The sequence below is a fragment of the Hypanus sabinus genome, chromosome 13, assembly GCF_030144855.1.
Source record: "Hypanus sabinus isolate sHypSab1 chromosome 13, sHypSab1.hap1, whole genome shotgun sequence".
NCBI classification, from domain to species: Eukaryota; Metazoa; Chordata; class Chondrichthyes; order Myliobatiformes; family Dasyatidae; genus Hypanus; species Hypanus sabinus.
This window is the reverse complement of record NC_082718.1, coordinates 79,304,519-79,323,417: the sequence shown is the minus strand read 5'-3', so window position 1 is coordinate 79,323,417 and position 18,899 is coordinate 79,304,519. Positions and strand designations below refer to the sequence as shown.

General features: G+C 37.9%; 1 protein-coding gene across 11 annotated transcripts in view; it reads right to left on the bottom strand.

Annotated features, from left to right (window-relative positions):
• smtnb (smoothelin b) overlaps positions 1-18,899 on the bottom strand; it is a 299,570-nt gene that overhangs the window by 33,337 nt on the left and 247,334 nt on the right. For 10 of the 11 annotated variants that reach the window (XR_009515412.1, XR_009515411.1, XM_059987985.1 and 7 more), the window contains 6 exons: positions 12,355-12,513; positions 10,582-10,657; positions 8,833-9,006; positions 5,984-6,046; positions 3,485-3,554; positions 696-860 (listed from right to left, as the gene is read on the bottom strand). Coding sequence is in view for 9 of the 11 variants with exons in the window: in XM_059987985.1 (XP_059843968.1) it covers positions 696-860; positions 3,485-3,554; positions 5,984-6,046; positions 8,833-9,006; positions 10,582-10,657; positions 12,355-12,513 (707 nt within the window). In the remaining 2 variants the exon portion in view is untranslated. The remainder of the gene's footprint in view (positions 1-695; positions 861-3,484; positions 3,555-5,983; positions 6,047-8,832; positions 9,007-10,581; positions 10,658-12,354; positions 12,514-18,899) is intronic. The other variant, XM_059987987.1, reaches the window with a different exon arrangement.

Here is an 18,899-nt window from a genome sequence, read left to right as displayed (position 1 = left end):
ATATAGGTATACACATAAATATACTTTATTTTAGTGCATTATGACAAATTGGCAATGCAAATAATTTTATCTGGTCGGCAATTCATTGCAAGAAAATGGTAAAATGAATTGGAGGAACTTTGTTTCTGTTGAAGAGAACCTTGGTCAGATCCTGCAAGTTCTGATCAGATTTAGAAACTGTAACTCACTACAAGAAGGGTATACGTATTAAGCATGGAAAAATAATCATGTGGCTCCTGACAAATTAAACTCAGCAGATATTTCCTTTGATAAAATACACTGAAGGGTAAAATGTTTCAACGTTGAAAAAATGAAGCTATGGAGAAATTCTGTTCTGGCTCAGGGAAATCCAGAAGAAGCGAAGGAACTAAAAAACAAACAATGCCATACTGAAGCAAGATCAGGCATTATAATTCATTTCAAGGTTTGTAAAGGAATCCAGCTTTCACTTCAAAATAGTTGTAGTGGCTATGATAATAGTGGCTTTCAAATCTCTTACTATCTTTCCTTTCGGTTAGTCCTGACAAAGGGTCTCGGCCCGAAACGTCGACAGCGCTTCTCCCTATAGATGCTGCCTAGCCTGCTGTGTTCTACCAGCATTTTGTGTGTGTTGTTGTTTGAATTTCCAGCATCTGCAGATTTCCTCATGTTTGCTTTTCAAGACAAAAGTTGTTTTGTTTGGTTGAATGGCCTACCTTCCACCTTCTTTTTCTAGTTTCTCAATCAATGCCTTTCGTGCCTGTGATCCTGAAGTCCGTGGCAACGTCTGTGACCTCAACACCTCTTTCCTTTTCTCAGCCTGTTTCCTTTCAAGTGCTAATACACTGCTAGATCTTGTATTGTCTTCTCTGTCAAAAATACTGAAAAGCAAATCACAAAATTATTGAGTTGCTAACTGCAATTCTCTACACTTCCACTTTGACGATGATTGGATTTTCTGCTATGAAATCTAGCTACAGCATGAGCCCCCCCTTATCCAAAATGCTTGGGGCTGGAAGTGTTTTGAATATTGGAATATTTGCATCTATATAATGAGATACCTTGGGGATGGGACCCAAGTCTAAACACAAAATCCATTTACATTACATATACAGCTTATATATATATATACCCTGAAGGTAGTTTTATATAATGCTTTTCATAATTTTGTGCATGAAACAACAATGTGTACATTGAATCATCAGAAAGGTAAGCTATCACTACCTCAGCTGCCTATGTAGTCTTTGACTTACACCTGCTCATCACACTTGCAGTACTGGGCAAAAGCCTTAGGCAAATATACAAAGTGTATAGCTAGGGTGCCTAAGATGTTTGCACAGTACAGTATTTATCAACATGGAGCACAGAGCAAGTTTGTAAATCTAGCAAGAGCAAAGGATGTTGGAATGGCGAGGGTGGAGAGCTGCAGAAGGGGTGTACAACAGCTGGCAGAGAAAGAGTGCTGGGGCAAAGTTGGTGGCAGAGGTGCAGACACACCCAGCCCTGAGACACTGAGCAAGGTTATTTGATTCCAAATAATTGGCTTATTGATTATTACAGAATGTCTCTCTGGTGCTTCCCACTCCCTCCCCTCTCCCTTCCCCTTTCCTTACTCTCAGTCCATATCAGAATCAGGTTTATCATTACTCACAAATGTCTTGAATTTTTTGAGGTAACAGTACAATGCAATATATAAAATTACAAGTTTTGTGCAAAAATCTTGGGTGCTGTAGCTATATATATGTTTAAAACTTTTGCACAATACTCATGATCAGCATACTGTTAAGTAGCATATATTCATTCTGATGCTGATGAATCCACTCTTTCAATACATGTTCAAGATATTAATTTTTTCACTTTATGCAGTGTTTTTCTATTTTTCATTACATTCTGTTCATTACATAATTGAAGTCACTTCTGTGAATTGTCTGTGGTGCACAGAGATCTGCACATTGCCTGGGAACCTTTCTAGTGCCTTTTGGAGTTTTCCATTTGTGAAATCATGTCAGTGTTCAAAAAATTTTATAATTCAGAGACTTTCAGATTTTGGAATTACAGATAAGGGGTACTCAAACTGTATGATCCTGGTTAAAAACAAGAGAGTTTGCAGCTGCTGGAAATCTTGAGCGGCATTCACAAAATGTTGGAGGAACTCAGTAACCAGGCAGCACCTAAGGTTAATAATTAATAAATTGTCCAGGTTTTGCGTATGAGACTCACTCACCTTCCCCTTCATCCGGTCTCATTTATCACCTGCCAGTTTGTACTCCCTTTCACTCTCTCCATCCTCTTACTCTGACCCATTCCTAGACTCACCGAAAATGTCAACTATTTATTCCACTTCATAGCTGCTCCTGACTTGTTGAGTTATTCAGCATTTTGCTTGTATTATATTGTTCCTTACTTAACACTAACCTGCAGAGCACTGAATCATTATAATGCTCTTGGTTCCAATGGACACTCAAAGGAAGGTGGCCACAGAACGTTACAAAAGGCAATCATCTGTGTTGTGTGTTGCGAATTTGGCAAAAACCCAACACCCTCCCCATTGTTGCCTGCTGCTCTGCCAGGAACCTGGTGTGAACCTCTGGAAAGGCACAGCCAAGCAGCCTTAAGATTTGCAACTCCCATTTGGAACTATAATGGAGATTGGTAACATTATACAGAAAATTAACAGGTTAAAGTGAGTTGTGCTGACAAACCATTGGCTCTTCACTCAGCCTTTAATCACTTGGACAATAGTAATACATCAAGCTGCTGCTTATTGACTACAGCTCAGCATTCAACATAATCATACCCTCATTTCTAAGCAACAAGCTCCAAAATCTGGGCCTCTGTACCTCCCTCTGCATCTGGATCCTTGACCTCCTTACTAGGAGACCACAGACTGTATGGATTGGAAATAACATCTCCTCCTCACTGACAATCAACACTAATGCACTTCAAGGATGCATGCTTAGCCCACTGCTCTACTCTTTCTACACCCACGAATGAGTGTCTAAGCACAGCTCAAACACCATCTTTAAAATTGCTAATGATACAACTATTGATGGGAGAATTTCAGATGGTGACGAGGAGGGGTACAGGAGCTGGTTGTTAAAGGGATAATAAATCAGCCATGATGGAATTGTGGAACAGGCTTGATAGACCAAATGCTGAACCATAGGTAATTCATTGCTGTAAGAGCACAAACAGAGGGCAGATATTTTTGCTAGGTTCCTGGCATGGCACAGAGGCAAAGAGTGCAATTCACACCAGATACCTGGTACTAGGTCCCAGGCAGAAGTGCAGAGAGATGGGTTTGCACCAGGTACCTGTCAGTAATGTTATTATATGTATAACACCACAATGATCTATTGTCTAGCACTTATCTCATTAGTGCCCTTGCTGCTGGCAATGCATCCTGAGTGCTAAATGATTAACGGTGATTGAAAAATTATGGCTACTGGAGGGAAAACTTCAATGCATATTAACTAAATAGTAAAAGATGCAAGACCCTGCTCACCTGCCAACCTTTTTGGATGTACTGCTGCTGGAACTGAAGGAGGTCTTAGTCTGGATGACAGATGTTCCTCCTGTTTAAGAGAGAAATAAAGTTAACAATTTTGTCCCATATTACTCCAATAATGTACCTCAGTAAATAGTCAGGAGGAAGAAAGAAACATATGTTAGATATAAGAAGCAGGAAGCAGGAGGGGCTCATGAGAAATATAGGGTAGGCAGGAAGGAGCTTAAGAAAGGACTTAGGAGAGCTCAAAGGGGGCATGAGAAGGCCTTGGCATGTAGGATGAAGGAGAACCCCAAGGCATTCTACGTGTATGTGAAGAACAGAAAGATGACAAGAATGAAGGTGGGGCCACTAAAGGATAAACAAGGCAACATGAGCCTGGAGGTGGAAGAGGTTGGGGAGGTCCTAAATGAATACTTTGCTACAGTATTCACAAGTGAAAAGGACCTTGATCAGGGTGAGGTCGAAATAGAACAGGCCTGTGTACAGGACAGTGTGGAGATTAAGGAAGAAGAAGTGTTGGATCTTCTTAAAAACATCAAGATTGATAAGTCCCCAGGGCTGGATGTGATATACCCCAGGTTGCTATGGGAAGTGAGAGAAAAGATCGCTGGAGCAGTAGCTATGATCTTTCATAGCCTCTTTGGCTGCAGGGGAGGTGCCAGAGGATTGGAGATCGGCAAATGCAGTTCCCTTGTTTAAAAAAGATAATAGGGAGAATCCTGGGAACTATAGACTTACATTGGTGGTCTGCAGACTCTAGGAAAGGATTCTTAAGAATAGGATCTACAAGCATTTGGAGTACAGTCTACTCAAGGATAGTCAACATGGCTTTGTGAAGAGAAGGTTGTGTCTCATGAGCCTAATTGAGTTTTTTGAAGAGGTAACAAAAGAAATTGATGACGGTAGGGCAGTAGATGTGGTCTACATGGATTTTAGCAAGGCATTTGAAGGTCCCCCACGAGAGACTCATCCAGAAAGTCAAGAGGCATGGGATCAATGGAACCTTGGCTGTTTGGATAATAAATTGGCTTACAGGAAGAAAGCAGAGGGTAGTAGTGGAAGGAAAGTACTCTGCCTGGAGGTTGGTGACTAGTGGAATGCCGCAAGGATCTGTCCTGGGACCCCTGCTCTTGGTGATTTTTATAAGTGACCTGGATGAAGAGGCGGAAGGATGGGTGAGTAAGTTTGTGGATGACATAAAGATTGGAGGAGTTGTGGATGGAGCTGTAGGCTACAAGAGGATATAGACAGGATGCAGAGCTGGGCAGAAATGTGGCAGATGGAGTTCAATCCAGATATGTGTGAGGTGATGCATTTTGGAAGGACAAACTAGAAGGCTGAGTAAGGGGTTAATGGTCAGTTATTTAAGAGTGTGGATGAACAGAGGGACCTTGGGGATCAAATCCATACATCTGAAGGCCTATGGGATGCTAGGCTTCATTAACAGGGGGACTGAGTTCAAGAGTAGAGAGGTCATGTTGCAACTCTACAAATCTCTGGTGAGACCACACTTAGAGTATTGTGTTCAGTTCTGGTCACCTCATTATAGGAAGGATGTAGAAGCTATGGAGAGGGTGCAGAGGAGATTTACCAGGATGTTGCCTGAACTGGAAAACAAGTCTTATGAAGCAAGGCTAGCAAAGCTGGGACTTTGTTAACCTTGGTTATAATCCAAATATCTAACAGCGTAGAACGATGAGAGGGGACTTGATAGAGGTCTACAAGATTATGAGAGCCATAGATAGGGTGGATAGCCAGTACCTGTTTCCCAGGGCATGAATAGCAAACACCAGAGGGCATATGTACAAAGTTAAGGGAGAGAAGTTGAGGAAAGACATCAGAAGTAAGTTTTTTTTGCACAGAAGGTTGTGGGTGCCTGGAATGACTTGTCAGGGATGGTGGTGGAGGCTAAAACATTAGGGGTATTTAAGAGCATCTTGGACAGGCACATGGATGAAAGAAAAATGGAGTGTTACAGGGTAGTGTGGGTTTAGTATTTTTTTAAGGAATATATGGGTTGGCACAACATTGAGGGCCGAAGAGCCTGGACTGTACTGTAACATTCTAGTGTCTATTCTAGTATCTAGTGTCTGGTGTCTAAAGTACCTCAGTAAAATTGTCCCAAATGAGCAGTATGTAAATCTAATTTCTTCTTCTGGTCTCAACGTGAAATGAAACTAAACCTCTCATTGTGGGTATTATAGCATAGGACTAGTATCCAGACATTTGGGTTATATGACTTGAGACACAACTTTGAATTCCCTACTCTGACTTTCCAGTATCTGGACTGGAAACCCAAAATAAATTTGAGGAATAGCATTTGCTATATATGCAGATTAAACTCCAGATATTCCCAGTAGTTTACTATCTGAGATTAAGTTTGAGCTTTGTTCTCATGGGATGATATATCCTATTCCAAGACTTTGCTATTTCAGCCATAGCAGAATAGAGCATAGTAAAAGATCTCAAGTTAATCCAATTTCTGTTGCTTACCATCAGTTTTCTTCATGACGCTGGATTCCACAGTTGTTGTTTGCAAAGTTCTGTTGCCACCATCTGAAGGACCAGATTAATTATCAGTAATTCTGTACATGGAAATTTGTCTTAACACAAAATCATTATGCAGGTGCTTTTAATAGGGTAGAGCTCCAGTCAAAACTGCATTTAGTTTTGAAAAGTGAATAAGTAATTTCCTTCAAGGCTTAAGGTAACACTGAGATTCCAATAAATGGGATTCATTGCTCAGTGAGAGAGACTGGGATTGTCAGGAGTTCACACTGGACAAGTACAAGTACAGAACTATTATTGTGTTTTCTGTCTGTTTGTAATTATTGGCAGGATTTTTTCAGTATTTTCATTCATTTTTGATGTACCTAATAAACACCCTTGCACTAACATGCTGTGAATCCAGCCATTTTTTCATTTATCATAATCTACATATCTAACAGCCATAAAGTACATATTTATGCAATTATTAATTCATATATCCAATGCAACTATTTACCCCTGTTGGATCGATCGGAAAATTTTTCATTGTCCTTTCTATCCTCCACCCTCGCTAATTTAAAGCTATTTTTTAAAACTTCCTAGTTCTGTTAAAGGGTCTTCAACCTTTTGTCAGATGTTGTTTGCACTGCTAAATTGTTCCAACATTTTCTGTTTTGATCTTATTCATTTATTTGCACCAAATTTCAATTGCCTCTGAAAACAAAGTGTAAACTTAGTCAACTTCCAATTGACTTCAAATAAACCAATGCAAATAATAGGTAGTACAAGGTTTTTGGATTGGATACAGAAGCTAGGTTATAGATTCATCTGAAAGTGAAGCTTTCCTTATTGTGATCAATGTCCACAAATATGTTAGCTGATAGTTCTATGCTCATCAAAGCATAAATGTCATCACCAAATTCACAACAGGAGGAGTAGACCACCTGGTTTCTCAAGCCTATCCTGTCATTTAATATAATCATAGCTGATCTAGTCATAGTTGGCCATAGTTCCTTAGTTCCTCTTCTCTGCCAGATCCATGTAGCCCTCAATTTCCTGATATTTCAAAATGTATCCACTGTCACCTTAAATGATCTGGCCTCCATAACAATCTGGGATAGAGAATTAGTAACATTCACCCTCCTCTGTGAAATTAAGTTTCTATTCACCTCCATTTAAAAGATTGGCCCTTATTTTTTAAACAACATTTCTTTGTTTGAGGCTCAGCTTCTGGTAAAAATCAGTTGGCAGACCACTATATGAAAAAATTCCATGATTTTGGAACTGAATAGGGCTTAAAGTATTTTGTAATCTGTAAGAAGCCAGCCCTGTTCTAGTGCTACAAATGTTTAATTTTCCACAACCCCGCTCACCTCCATCACACTTTCTATATAATTTTCTTCTCCTTTTGTTTGTACTCCATTTCCTCCCTCCGCCTGGTTCCATCTACCATCACTCCCTTCCCATCTGGTTTCACCTACTCCATCTCCCTTCTTACTGCTATGTATTGGCAATCTTTCTGTTCCTCTCAGTCCTTGTGCAAGCTCTCAACCTGAAATGTCAATTTAATCTTTTGTCTCTACAAATGCTGCTTGACCTGCTGGGTTCTTCCAGCATTTTGTGTTTTCACTGTTTTGAATGCATTAACACAGAGATCTACCTAATCGTCCCAGACTTTCTAAATATGCAATGGCGAGCCCCCTTTATGGGAGGGTGGGGGTGGGCAATGCATTCCCAGAAAACAGCCTGCATCACACTTTTCTGTTAAGTTAAGCTGTGTCACCTGTTGGAAACACAAGCTGGAAAAATGTTACGTTCATATACTTTTTTCTCCTCCATGAAAATGTTATGCGACTGAATTTTATTCCATATCTCAAATTTTGGGTAGTAATTTGTGAATTTTGTAAGGGTGAATTTCCATAACCCAAATATCAGTAACAAGGGGTTGACCTGCAGCTTTTTTCAGTCTTAATATATTTTGATTAATTTCTCTCCTAAATAACTTTCAAGTACCCACCAGAATTTGCTAATACTGTTAACCTTGAAGGCATCTTCAAGCAGCATGTTACATTTTCTGTAGTTAAATATGAACATTTTACTTTCTTTCCTCCAGGTTCTGTCTACACATACCTGTATTTGTACAGCTTGTTATCAATACTTTTCATTGATACAATCTTGCTTGAACCTTTCCTCTGCATAAATACTTCTACTCTCACGATACTCACTTTGTAGGTGAGGTATCTAATCCATGTCTCATTTTAACTAGGATCATCATCTTACTGCAGTTATTTTTTTGATTTTCATGCCTTCATCTGAACTAAGAAGGATTGTTTGGTGCTTTAGCTAACTTGCCTTCTGCAAAACTAGCAGTTGAAAGACTACAACTTCGCATTCACTGTAGAAAGCATTACGGCGAACTGCTTTGCTAAATGTTACCTGTGGCTTTAAGCCCACTTTTCTATTTTACACAAATAATTCTTCAACAGACCAATAATATTGTGGCGAGCATTCAGTCTATGATGTTCGACAAGAAAAGTTCATTTAACTCAACAAGCCCAAGAACAGACTGGTGCAATAACCTGGGGAGACAACCCACTCAGCCACACACCCCAGTTACAGTCAGGGTGACCCACAAACACATGTGCAAATAACTGTATAACCCAAGCTAAAATGTGACAATAAATGAACTTGAATACCCCACCATAATCCCACAAAGCATTTTAACAAGAACAATAAAAAGTGCTGGTCATAAGGAATGTTGGGCTGTCAACCACGCCTCCCCCCCCCCCCACCCCACCCCCACCCAGAGTGCCACAATATCTTCCTTTTCTGCCTCTGAACATAATACTTAGTACCTGATTGGGTGATTCTTTCAGTCTTTGACATTGAGGTAACAGTCTTGCCATCTGCAGATTTTTCTGTTTTGGATACAGTCATTTCAGCAGTATTTGAAGACTTTGTTTTCTTTGCATCTTCTGATTTCTGTTTCAATTCTTGTAGTCTCATTTCACGTTCCTTTTCTCGTTCATCTAAAGAAAGATGAAATAAAAAATCCCAAATGTTATAAATCAAAACTCTGGAACTTCTGGGATTCTCCAATGTCTGATGAAAATTTGTACAAATCTTACAATTAATTCATTGATACATCCACCCCATGTGCCTATCACTGATCTTTGGTACAAATACTGTTACAAAACTGAAGCTCTTACTTCTTCTCCCAGGCAATATTCTAAGTTGCTGCACAAACTTGGAAAAACAAGTACTGTACTGCAAGTTTACAACTAACATTTTTCCATGGTTATAAAATGACTTACTTTCTTCAAAGGCAATACATCAAAAGTGTATTAATACATGTATTAAGTTCTAATACTCAAATCTATTCCTCTAGTAATTCTTGTGAATATGAAGGTGTCACTTCCAATTAACTGGGTAAGAGTATTCTCCAATTCCGCCTCCAACCAAAAGAAAAATAGTTCATTTCAACCTTCTGAAATTAGAACATCTAAACTAAGATATTTTACTTTATATATCATTTTAATTAATATTTTGGATTTTGTGATCATGCAAAATCACAAAATTACTTTTTAAATTACCTTTAAGATGTAACACAAGCTCAGAACAGTATTTAAATCTCCAATTTGATTAGTTGCATAATGTGAACATTTTATAATATGAATGTCTCATTTGGTAGATTAAACAAGGTTATCAGGTCCACAACAGCAAACCATATCTCTTTGTCATTTGTAAAGTATCTTTTGACACATAACAGCAGCATCAAAATAATCAATTGACTATGTTGTGCTTAGGGACATCCTGATAACAGAGAAGCTTTACATTATTGCAAGTTATTCATATACAGGAGCTTGGCAAGATCCATTGTATACCTATGAGCTTTCTTATACATAACGAGGCAGCTCTTTTGTGAAAACAAGAATTAGTATTAAAGCAATATTGAAAAGATAATAGCCATGTTCATCAGTATATATAGACATTAAAAAAGATTTTAGTATTATCAAGAGATTTTGTCACAAGCTGTATCAAATCCAACATTTTCACTTCTATGTTAGGCAGTGAAAATGATACAAATGTGCATCAGCACTATGACATCTATTTTGCTAACTGAGAAAACCTTAGTTAACAAGACAGGCTTTTGTAGATCTAGTGTAAGAGAAAAGGGGAAAAATGTAAACATCTTACAACAGCAACTTGTTCAAATCCGTCAAATATTTATGTTTATATAATATGCAGAAGACTGTACCTCTCTCATATTGGTCTTGATAATCAATGGCATATTCATAAAAGATTATTTAAAAAACAGAATTGCAGAGGAATGAAGCCAATCGCCACTGAACTATCAAAATAAATAGGCTTTAGGCCGAGGTCCTATGATTTAGGATAGCCTTGCACAGTTCAGTTAATAATCTACTTTACCTTCTAAATATAAATCCATCAGGTGTTAGAAAGCAAGATGTCAGCAATGTTCTGCCATTATCTGGTTTCCCTGAGTTCCAGGAAATCCAAGGATAATCATTCCTTATTTGCAAGATCACAAGACAGCACATTGTTTGTGTTGCACAATGTACCTTCTCATTTAAAGTACCCACCTCTTTTCTTTTTCCGAAGCTCCCTCATTGCAGCTCGAATCAACCTCCTTTTCTCAAAGTCTGTTGTTGCATCAAGCTTTGAAAAATATATTACAAAGTAGTATTAATTATTAAAACATATGTGTTTCTCTTTCCTACTGAAACCACAAGATTTAAACACTCAGAATATCTCAAATGGGTAAGGATGGATACATGTATCACATCAACCGTGAAAAAAAATCACAATTTTGATTGGCAGCATATGCTGAGTTAATTGTCTTTAATCAGGGTGGCAGTTTGATTGATTCTGAACAGGGGAGTACCGATTATTCAAAGTTCAAACTTCAAAGTGAATTTATTATCAAAGTACTGTGCATATATAGTATGTCACCATATACAACCCTGAGATCTATTTTCTTGCAGGCATACTCAGTAAATCCAAGAACCATCAATGAAAGACCGCACCCAACAGGACAGACAAACAACCAATGTGCAAAAGACAACAAAATGCAAATACTCATGAAAAAGAAGAAATAACAATCAATCAGTCAATTAATTAATAAGCAAAAATATTGAGAACATGAGATGAAGAGTCCTTGAAAGTGAGTCCATAAGTTGTGGAAACAGTTCAGTGAAGGGGTGACTGCAATTGAATGAATTATCCCCACTGGTTCAAGAACCTGACGATTGAGGTGTAATAACTATTCCTGAATTGCGTGGTGTGAGTCCTGAGGCTCTTGTACCTTCTTCTTGATGACAGCAATGGGAAGATAGCTTAACCTGGATGGTGGGGAATCCCTGATGATGGATGCTGCTTTCCTGAGTCAACACTTCATGTAGATGTGTTCAATGGTGGGGAAGGGCTTTAGCCGTTTTGGACTGGGCTGTGTCCTCTTCTTTTTGTAGGATTTTACATTCAAGGGCATTGGTGTTTTGATACCAGGCCATGATAAAACCAGTCAATATACTCTTCAGCACACATCTATGGAAATTTGTCAAAGTTTATTGTAACTGATCTTGATCATTACCCATAGAGCTCTGGAAATACATCTGGATGAATAATGAAGTCAGACTGAGACTTGGCTGTGCATGCATCACTGACAGAACATTTGCTGATAACTTTTGATACAATAAATACTTTGCTGAGGTGTTGTATCAATTCAACACCAAATCTCCATCCATACTGAGTTATCAATCTCAACTAATGACCCCCAATTTTGTATCTTTTATACAGTATTTTATTAAATGCCTTTTGGCAATAGTATTACAATACTGGTTCCTTTGTTCAACTCTGCTCTGAACATCCTCAAGGTAATCTTTTGTCAAACACAAGTTTCCTTTATTAAATCATATTGACTCTGTTTAATTACTGTATTATTTTACTTGGTAACCTATTTCTATCTGAATAATAAATACCAGCATTTTCCCACAGCTGACTTCAGACTAACTAGCTTATAATTCTTCAATATCTTTCTGTCTACAGCAGCACTGTTACATTTTCCAAATTGCAGTTAGTATAGTTATAAAAATCACAATTTTACCTTAAAATTACCATGTATTTTTATTCTTGTATAACATATCTTTAAAAGGTAGAGAATTAAATGACATTTAATTATGTTTAGTTGTCATTTGAAAGCTCTATATTATCTGAAGCTAAAATTTAGCTCAACATTGTACTTCAACCACTGAATTGGTGCATACTGACAGCTCATCACTTACAATCCATGGTGCTGAAGGAGTCTTCCTCCATAACTCTATTATGAAACCTTTATGATTTCTTCGATGAAAACATACCATTTTGTCTAGGACCTCTTCATCTTCAATAGCACTCAGATCTTCTTGAATGGTTGTGCTACTTTTCTCATCGGCATTCTCCTTTTCTTTCTCCTCTACCCCATTGGGAACAGTAGCCTCAAACTGTAGTGTCTGGGCTTTGACTGGCTCTGTCTCCATCTACAAAGATAAATAAACAGACTCCTTTTAATTAAGTTGCCTCATCTACACACAGATGTGATTCAGTAAAGGCTTTAACATTTTTAACCAGGTTAACATCTCTATTAAAATAACAGATAGTAGATTAACTGATGGTATATCAATTCTCACAGAACTTTATGAATTTAACACTTCACACATTCATCAACGTAAGCTTTACCAATTTAATTGAGGAAACCATGAATACCTGACTAAGCTACATTCAAGTTAAAATAAGAGCTATACAGAACTACCAGTGTCTGAGAAACTTCAGGATCAAATTCAAATCTGTATTATCTCTTTTCTGGTAATTATTCCATCTCCCATAGCCTTAAAATCAGAGCTCATACTCCTGTAAATGCTAATATTGTGTGCTCAATGGTTGCAGAATCAAAAATAGTTCATTTTAGTCACTTCTAATTATTATATCACACATTTATATAATCATAGAACATAGTACACAACACAGTGCAAGGCCTTTGGCCCATGATGTTGTGCTGACCCTTTACTTACCCCAAAATCACCCTAACCCTTCCTTCCCATATAGCCTTCAATTTTTCTTTCATCCTTGTTGCTATCCAAGAGTCTCTTAAATATCCCTAAAATATCTTTCTCTACTACCACCCCTTTCAGTGTGTTCCATACACTAACCATTCTATAAAACCTGCCTGTGCCATCTCCCCATACTTTCCTCCTAACGTCCTAAATTTATACCCATTTGTATCAGTCATTTAAAGTAATAGGCTTTGAAAAGTACAGCAAAGAAATAAGCTATTTGGCCCATCTAGTCTATGCTAAACCATTTAAACTGCCTAGTCCCATCAACCTACCCATCCATGTACCAATCCAAACTTCTCTTAAACATTGAAATCAGGCTCACATTCAGTACTTGTGCTGGCAGCTCATTCCACACTCTTGTTAGTGAAGAAGTACCCCCTACGCCTGTCGAATGATTGCATTTCTTACACTAATGGCTAGAAGATCTATTTTGTTGAATTGGAAGGAAATTAATCCTCCTACTGTATTTCATTGGTTTTCTCAAACTATGTTATGTTTAAATTTAGAAAAAATTAGAAGTGGTGTATTTGATACTTCTATTAAATTTGAAAAGATATGGAGACCATTTATTCAATATTTTCATATGATGTAATATGACCCTGTTTCAAGCCTATTTGATTTTCCAGTTTTGATTTTATATATGTTGAGAGGATCGGAGTTGACGACACTGATGATTTTGTATTTTTGTGAGATATTATAAACAGCCCTTTTTTCTCTCTCTTTTTCCAGTTCTTCTTTTTCTCTTTTTCCTTTTTTGTTTTTTTTTCCTTATTAGTTATTAGATTATTAGATTAGTTTTTTTGCATATTTTTTTTCTTTTTCTCTTTTCTGTTTTTTTTATTATATATTATGATATACCTAGATTTGCCTTGTTTATTTATATATTGTATCGCCCATGATTTAGGAATACTCATTTATACTGTTATCATTGCTTATGTATTCTTTCATGTGCAGTTGAAATGTGTATGTTTGTAATCCCATTATCTATGTATCAATTGTATTTTGTTGATATTAATAACAATAATAAAAAGATTGAAAAAGAAGTACCCCCTTAAACTTTTCACCTTTCATGATTAACCCATGACCTCCAGTTGTAGTCCCAACCAACCTCAGTGGAAAAAGCCTGCTTACATCTACCCTACCTATACCCCTCATAATTTTGTAAACCTCTATCAAATCTCCTGTCAATCTTCTATGTTCCAAGGAATAAAGTTATAACTGATTCAAAGTTCCCTTATAACCAAGGCCCTCCAGTCCCAGAAATACCCTTGTAAATTTTCTTTCAACCTGGTTTACATCTTTCTTGTAGATAGGTGACTAAAACAGTACCACCTTGTACTTCTGCCTCCACTCCCTCACTCTGACTTCTCACTTTTCTTTCTAGTCCTGATGAAGGGTCTTGGCCTGAAACATTGACTGCTTACTCTTTCTATAGATTCTGTCTGGCCTGCTGAGTCCCTCCAGCATTTTGTGTGTGTTACTTTGGATTTCCAGTAACTGCAGATTTTCTCTTCTTTGTGTTGTACTGCCTGATCTGCTGAATTTTCCATTATCAGTTTAGATTTTCAGCAGTTACTTTGCTTTTGACAAACTATTGTTGTTTACCAATGTATTAGAAGATGATTTTAAGCATTAAGAGCTCAATAGTTACTGTATGCAGTACAATAAAAAGCATGCTGCATTACTTTTGAGTTTGTGCGCATAGCTAAATGTCACAATATGACCTTTCAACAATATTTGTTGTTTGCTGCCAGTATTAAAATAGATAACATAAGTCAAAGAGTATATACTTAGAACACCAGGACATTCCCTTGGCTTAGATTCACTGCAGCAAGCAAGCAGCTGCTCTGCTCTCAGTCATGCTGTCTTAAGCAAATTGAGTAGACATGAACGTTATGGATGCCAGATAAGTAGTATACTCCTCCTGTAGGATGTGAGAGATTAAGGACATTTCCTGTATTCCTTATTTATTGCGTTTGCAGGAAGCCCATCCTCCTATAATTCCTGGAAGATTTTTCAAAGTAATTGGAACTGCGAATGTACTCGCTATTGCTAATTCCGGTAGAGAATGTAGAAGACATTCACTTAGTGAGATGGCCATCCCTGCAGGTACATAAAGGGAGGCAATGGGTGACCACTAGGAGGATCTTGGCCCAAACAACAGGTTGTTATTTTCTCTCCACTGATGCTGCCTGACCTGCTGAGTTCCTCCATGATTTTGTGCATGTTGATACAGATAGTGCAGGAATAACTTATGGTCATTCTCCTCTCTAACAAGTTCAGCATATTGGATCCTGTTGTAGGGATATGTCCTCCCAAGGAAGAACTACTTTGTTGGATGGCAGGGGGGTGGGCATAGAAAACAGGACCGGGAGAATGATAGTGGGGGGAATTCTTTTGTAAGGGAGGGCATGTTGTATTCCTGTGCTTGCAAACAGACTCTAGGTTACCTCTCTGGGTCCAGGATGTTCTGAAATGGGAGGAAACCAAACGTCATGATATATCCTTACTGGCTGGCTTGCTAATGTTGATGGCTTTGGTCTAAGCAGAATTAGCATAGGGAACTCAGAATATTTGTCCAGAAGGAGAGGTAAAATCATCTCGTGCAGAAATAGTTAGTAAGTGTAGTAGGCAGAACAAATACATATCAAGTGAATTCAGAGCTAAGCTGTGTCTCTTTTAATGCAACGAGTATTACTAGTAAAGCAGGTGAATTCAAAGCTTCCATTAACATAGAGGTTTATAATAGTGTTGCCACCAATGAGACATGGTTGAAGGACAGAGAACACTGATAATTCAATATCCCAGAGTACAGCACTTTCAGATGAGACAACTCTTTACCAATCAGGTGACCAGGTTCAATTCCCACCACTATCTATAAGGAGTTTGTATGTTCTCCCCGTGATCACATGGGTGTCCTCTGTGTGCTCTGGTTTCCTCCCATAGTCCAAAGATGTATTGATTGGTAGGTTAATTGGTCACTGTAAATTGTCCCATGATTAGGTAAATTGGAGAATTGCTAGGCTGTGTGGCCCAAAGGGCCGGAAGGGCCTATTCCAAGCTGCATCTCAATAAATAAAAATAATATTCACTGTGTAGGTACACATAGAAAGAAAGCCATTTGCAGAATGTATAGGAAGCTTTCAAAACGTGTGGAACTGTACTACTGAAAGAGTACCTTCTTGAGATGAGACTTGAAAGAAAAAAACAATTTTTCTATGCATTTTCTTTCAGAAACAACAGGCTTGTTGCATTTTCAAAATTACATTGCCTTTACTTTATTATATTAATAATATCACCAGAAAGTAACATACAAATTTAATTTCACAATTAGATGGAAGCATATGTACAAGTAGCCATCTGGTGGTGTAGTGGCATCAGTACCAGACTTCGAGGCAAATGCTCCCAAGTTGGAATATGGCAAGCTCCTTGCACACTTTTCCAGCCTCTCATTATGACTAACACTTTCTAGTCTAAACAATGCACCCTAGTAAATCTCTTCTGCAAACACTTCACATTCTTCCTATGACAACAGAACAGCACATAATCTAACAAGTGTGGCCTAATCGAAGTTTTATACAGCTACAATATGACTTCCCAACATTAGACTCCATGCCCCAATCGATGATGGCAAACATAACATATGTCCTCTTTCCCACTTTATCTACCCAGGTTGCCACTTCCAGGAGCTAGTGAACTGCATCCAAGATCCTTCTATGCATCAATGTTCCCAAGGTTTCTGCCATCACCATTTGACCTCCAATACTGCATCTCACATTTGTACAGTTGAACCCAACCCGCCCAAATTTCCAACTGATCTATATCCTGGTATATTTTTTGACAACCTTCTTAACTGCTATGCCTCTGCCAATTTTCATAACAGTGCACAATTTCACTGATTTTTGTGACAATTTTCTCTTTCCATTATTTTTTTAAATGGATGCTTGTGGAAACAACATTTTCTCAGGTGGAGAGAGAGAAATTTGGAAAGGGAAGAGCTGTGGCAGAGATGGGCCATGAGAACAGTGTAGAAATTGGCAGCAAAAGTAATTAAACATGATTTCTACATAGATGATGATCTCCATTTTCTGAACCCTATAAGTAATAGGTTAATACTTCATTATGCACGGAAACTGTAATTATACTTAAATTTAATTTGCTTAGTTTCTCAGATTCTTATACCTTTGCTCTGTTCTACAATCAAAATTATTCTTCAGGAAATAACTTTCACTACTTCTTGGCATAATGAAATAACCTCTGCTGTTAGGTAGAGTACATAGAGTATCAAATATTACTACATTTCACTAATAATACCTATGCACTAGTGAATTCACTTCAATTTTTCAAATTTCCAATAAAATTTTAACTCAGCAGGTAATAACAATGTCCAAAGCCATCAGTTCCTTCAATGATTTAGTTGATACAGCTTTGTTTACCTCATGCTTATATTTTCAGAATCAGGATCAGGTTTAATATCAGCAGCGTATGTCATGAAATTTATTAACTTTGCAGTAGCAGTACAATGCGATACATGATCAACATAAGAAAAAATGATTTAAGGTATACATGTATGTATATTAAATAGTTAACTAAAATAAGTAGTACAAAAACAGAAATTTTAAAAAGTAGCGAGGTAGTGTTCCATGAATATTTAGAAATCTGATGGCAGAGGGGAAGAAGCTGTTCCTGAATCGCTAACATTGTGTCTTCAGGCTTCTGTACCCCCTTCCTGACAATGAGAAGGGGGCATCACCTGGGTGATGGGAGTCCTTATTGATGGATGCCACCTTTCAGAGGCACTGCTCCCTGAAGATATCTTAGATACGACAGAGGCTAGTACCCATAATGGAACAGACTAATTTTACAACATTCTGTAGTTTCTTTCAATCCTGTACAGTAGACCTCCCATACCAGACAGTGGTGCAGCCTGCCAGAAAGCTCTCCATGGTACATCTATAGAGGTTTTAGAATGCTTTAGGTGATAAATCAAATCTCCACAAACTCCTAATGAAATATAGCCGCTGTCTTGCCTTCTTTATAGCTGCATCAGTATGTTGGGACCAGGTTAGATTCTTGGCGATATTGAAACCCAGGAACTTGAAATTGCTTACTCTCTGCACTTCTGATGCCTCCATGAGGACTAGTGTGTGTTCCCTCATCCTACCCTTTCTGAAATCCACAATCAGCTTTTTGGTCTTATTGACATTGAATGCAAGGTTGTTGTTGTGACATTACTCAACAGTTGGTATATCTTGCTCCTGTACGCCCTCTCATCTCCATCTGAGATTTTGCCCAAAATGGTTGTATCATCAGTAAAATTATAGACTGTATTTGAGCTATGCTCAGCTATGCAGTCATGGGTGTAGAGAAGGAGAGCAGTGGCCAGTGATGATCGTCAATGAGAAGGAAGTGTTTCTACCAATCTACACATATTGTGGTCTTCAACAAAATCTTATTTATCCCAGTCTGTATAATTTCTCCAGAGAGCAGATAACTGTCTTGTACAATCCTTTCATTAAATATCAATGTATTATCTACAATATTTCACACAGTTTTTGCCTGATTTATCAATTGTGAACAGAAAACACTAAAAGCAATCGTGATTTTTATTTTCTATTTGAAACACTCACACAGTTTTATTCTTGGTTATCATGGTCAAAATGATGTGAGCTGTTTCCCTCAGTCTATCAGGATTTTAGCCAGAAGCAGCTGTTCAACACATTTGATCTTTGGTCTCGGTGATCACACACAAGAACTTCAAATTAGTACAGGATATATCAAGTGAACGGATTAGGAAAGCAGGGAGAACT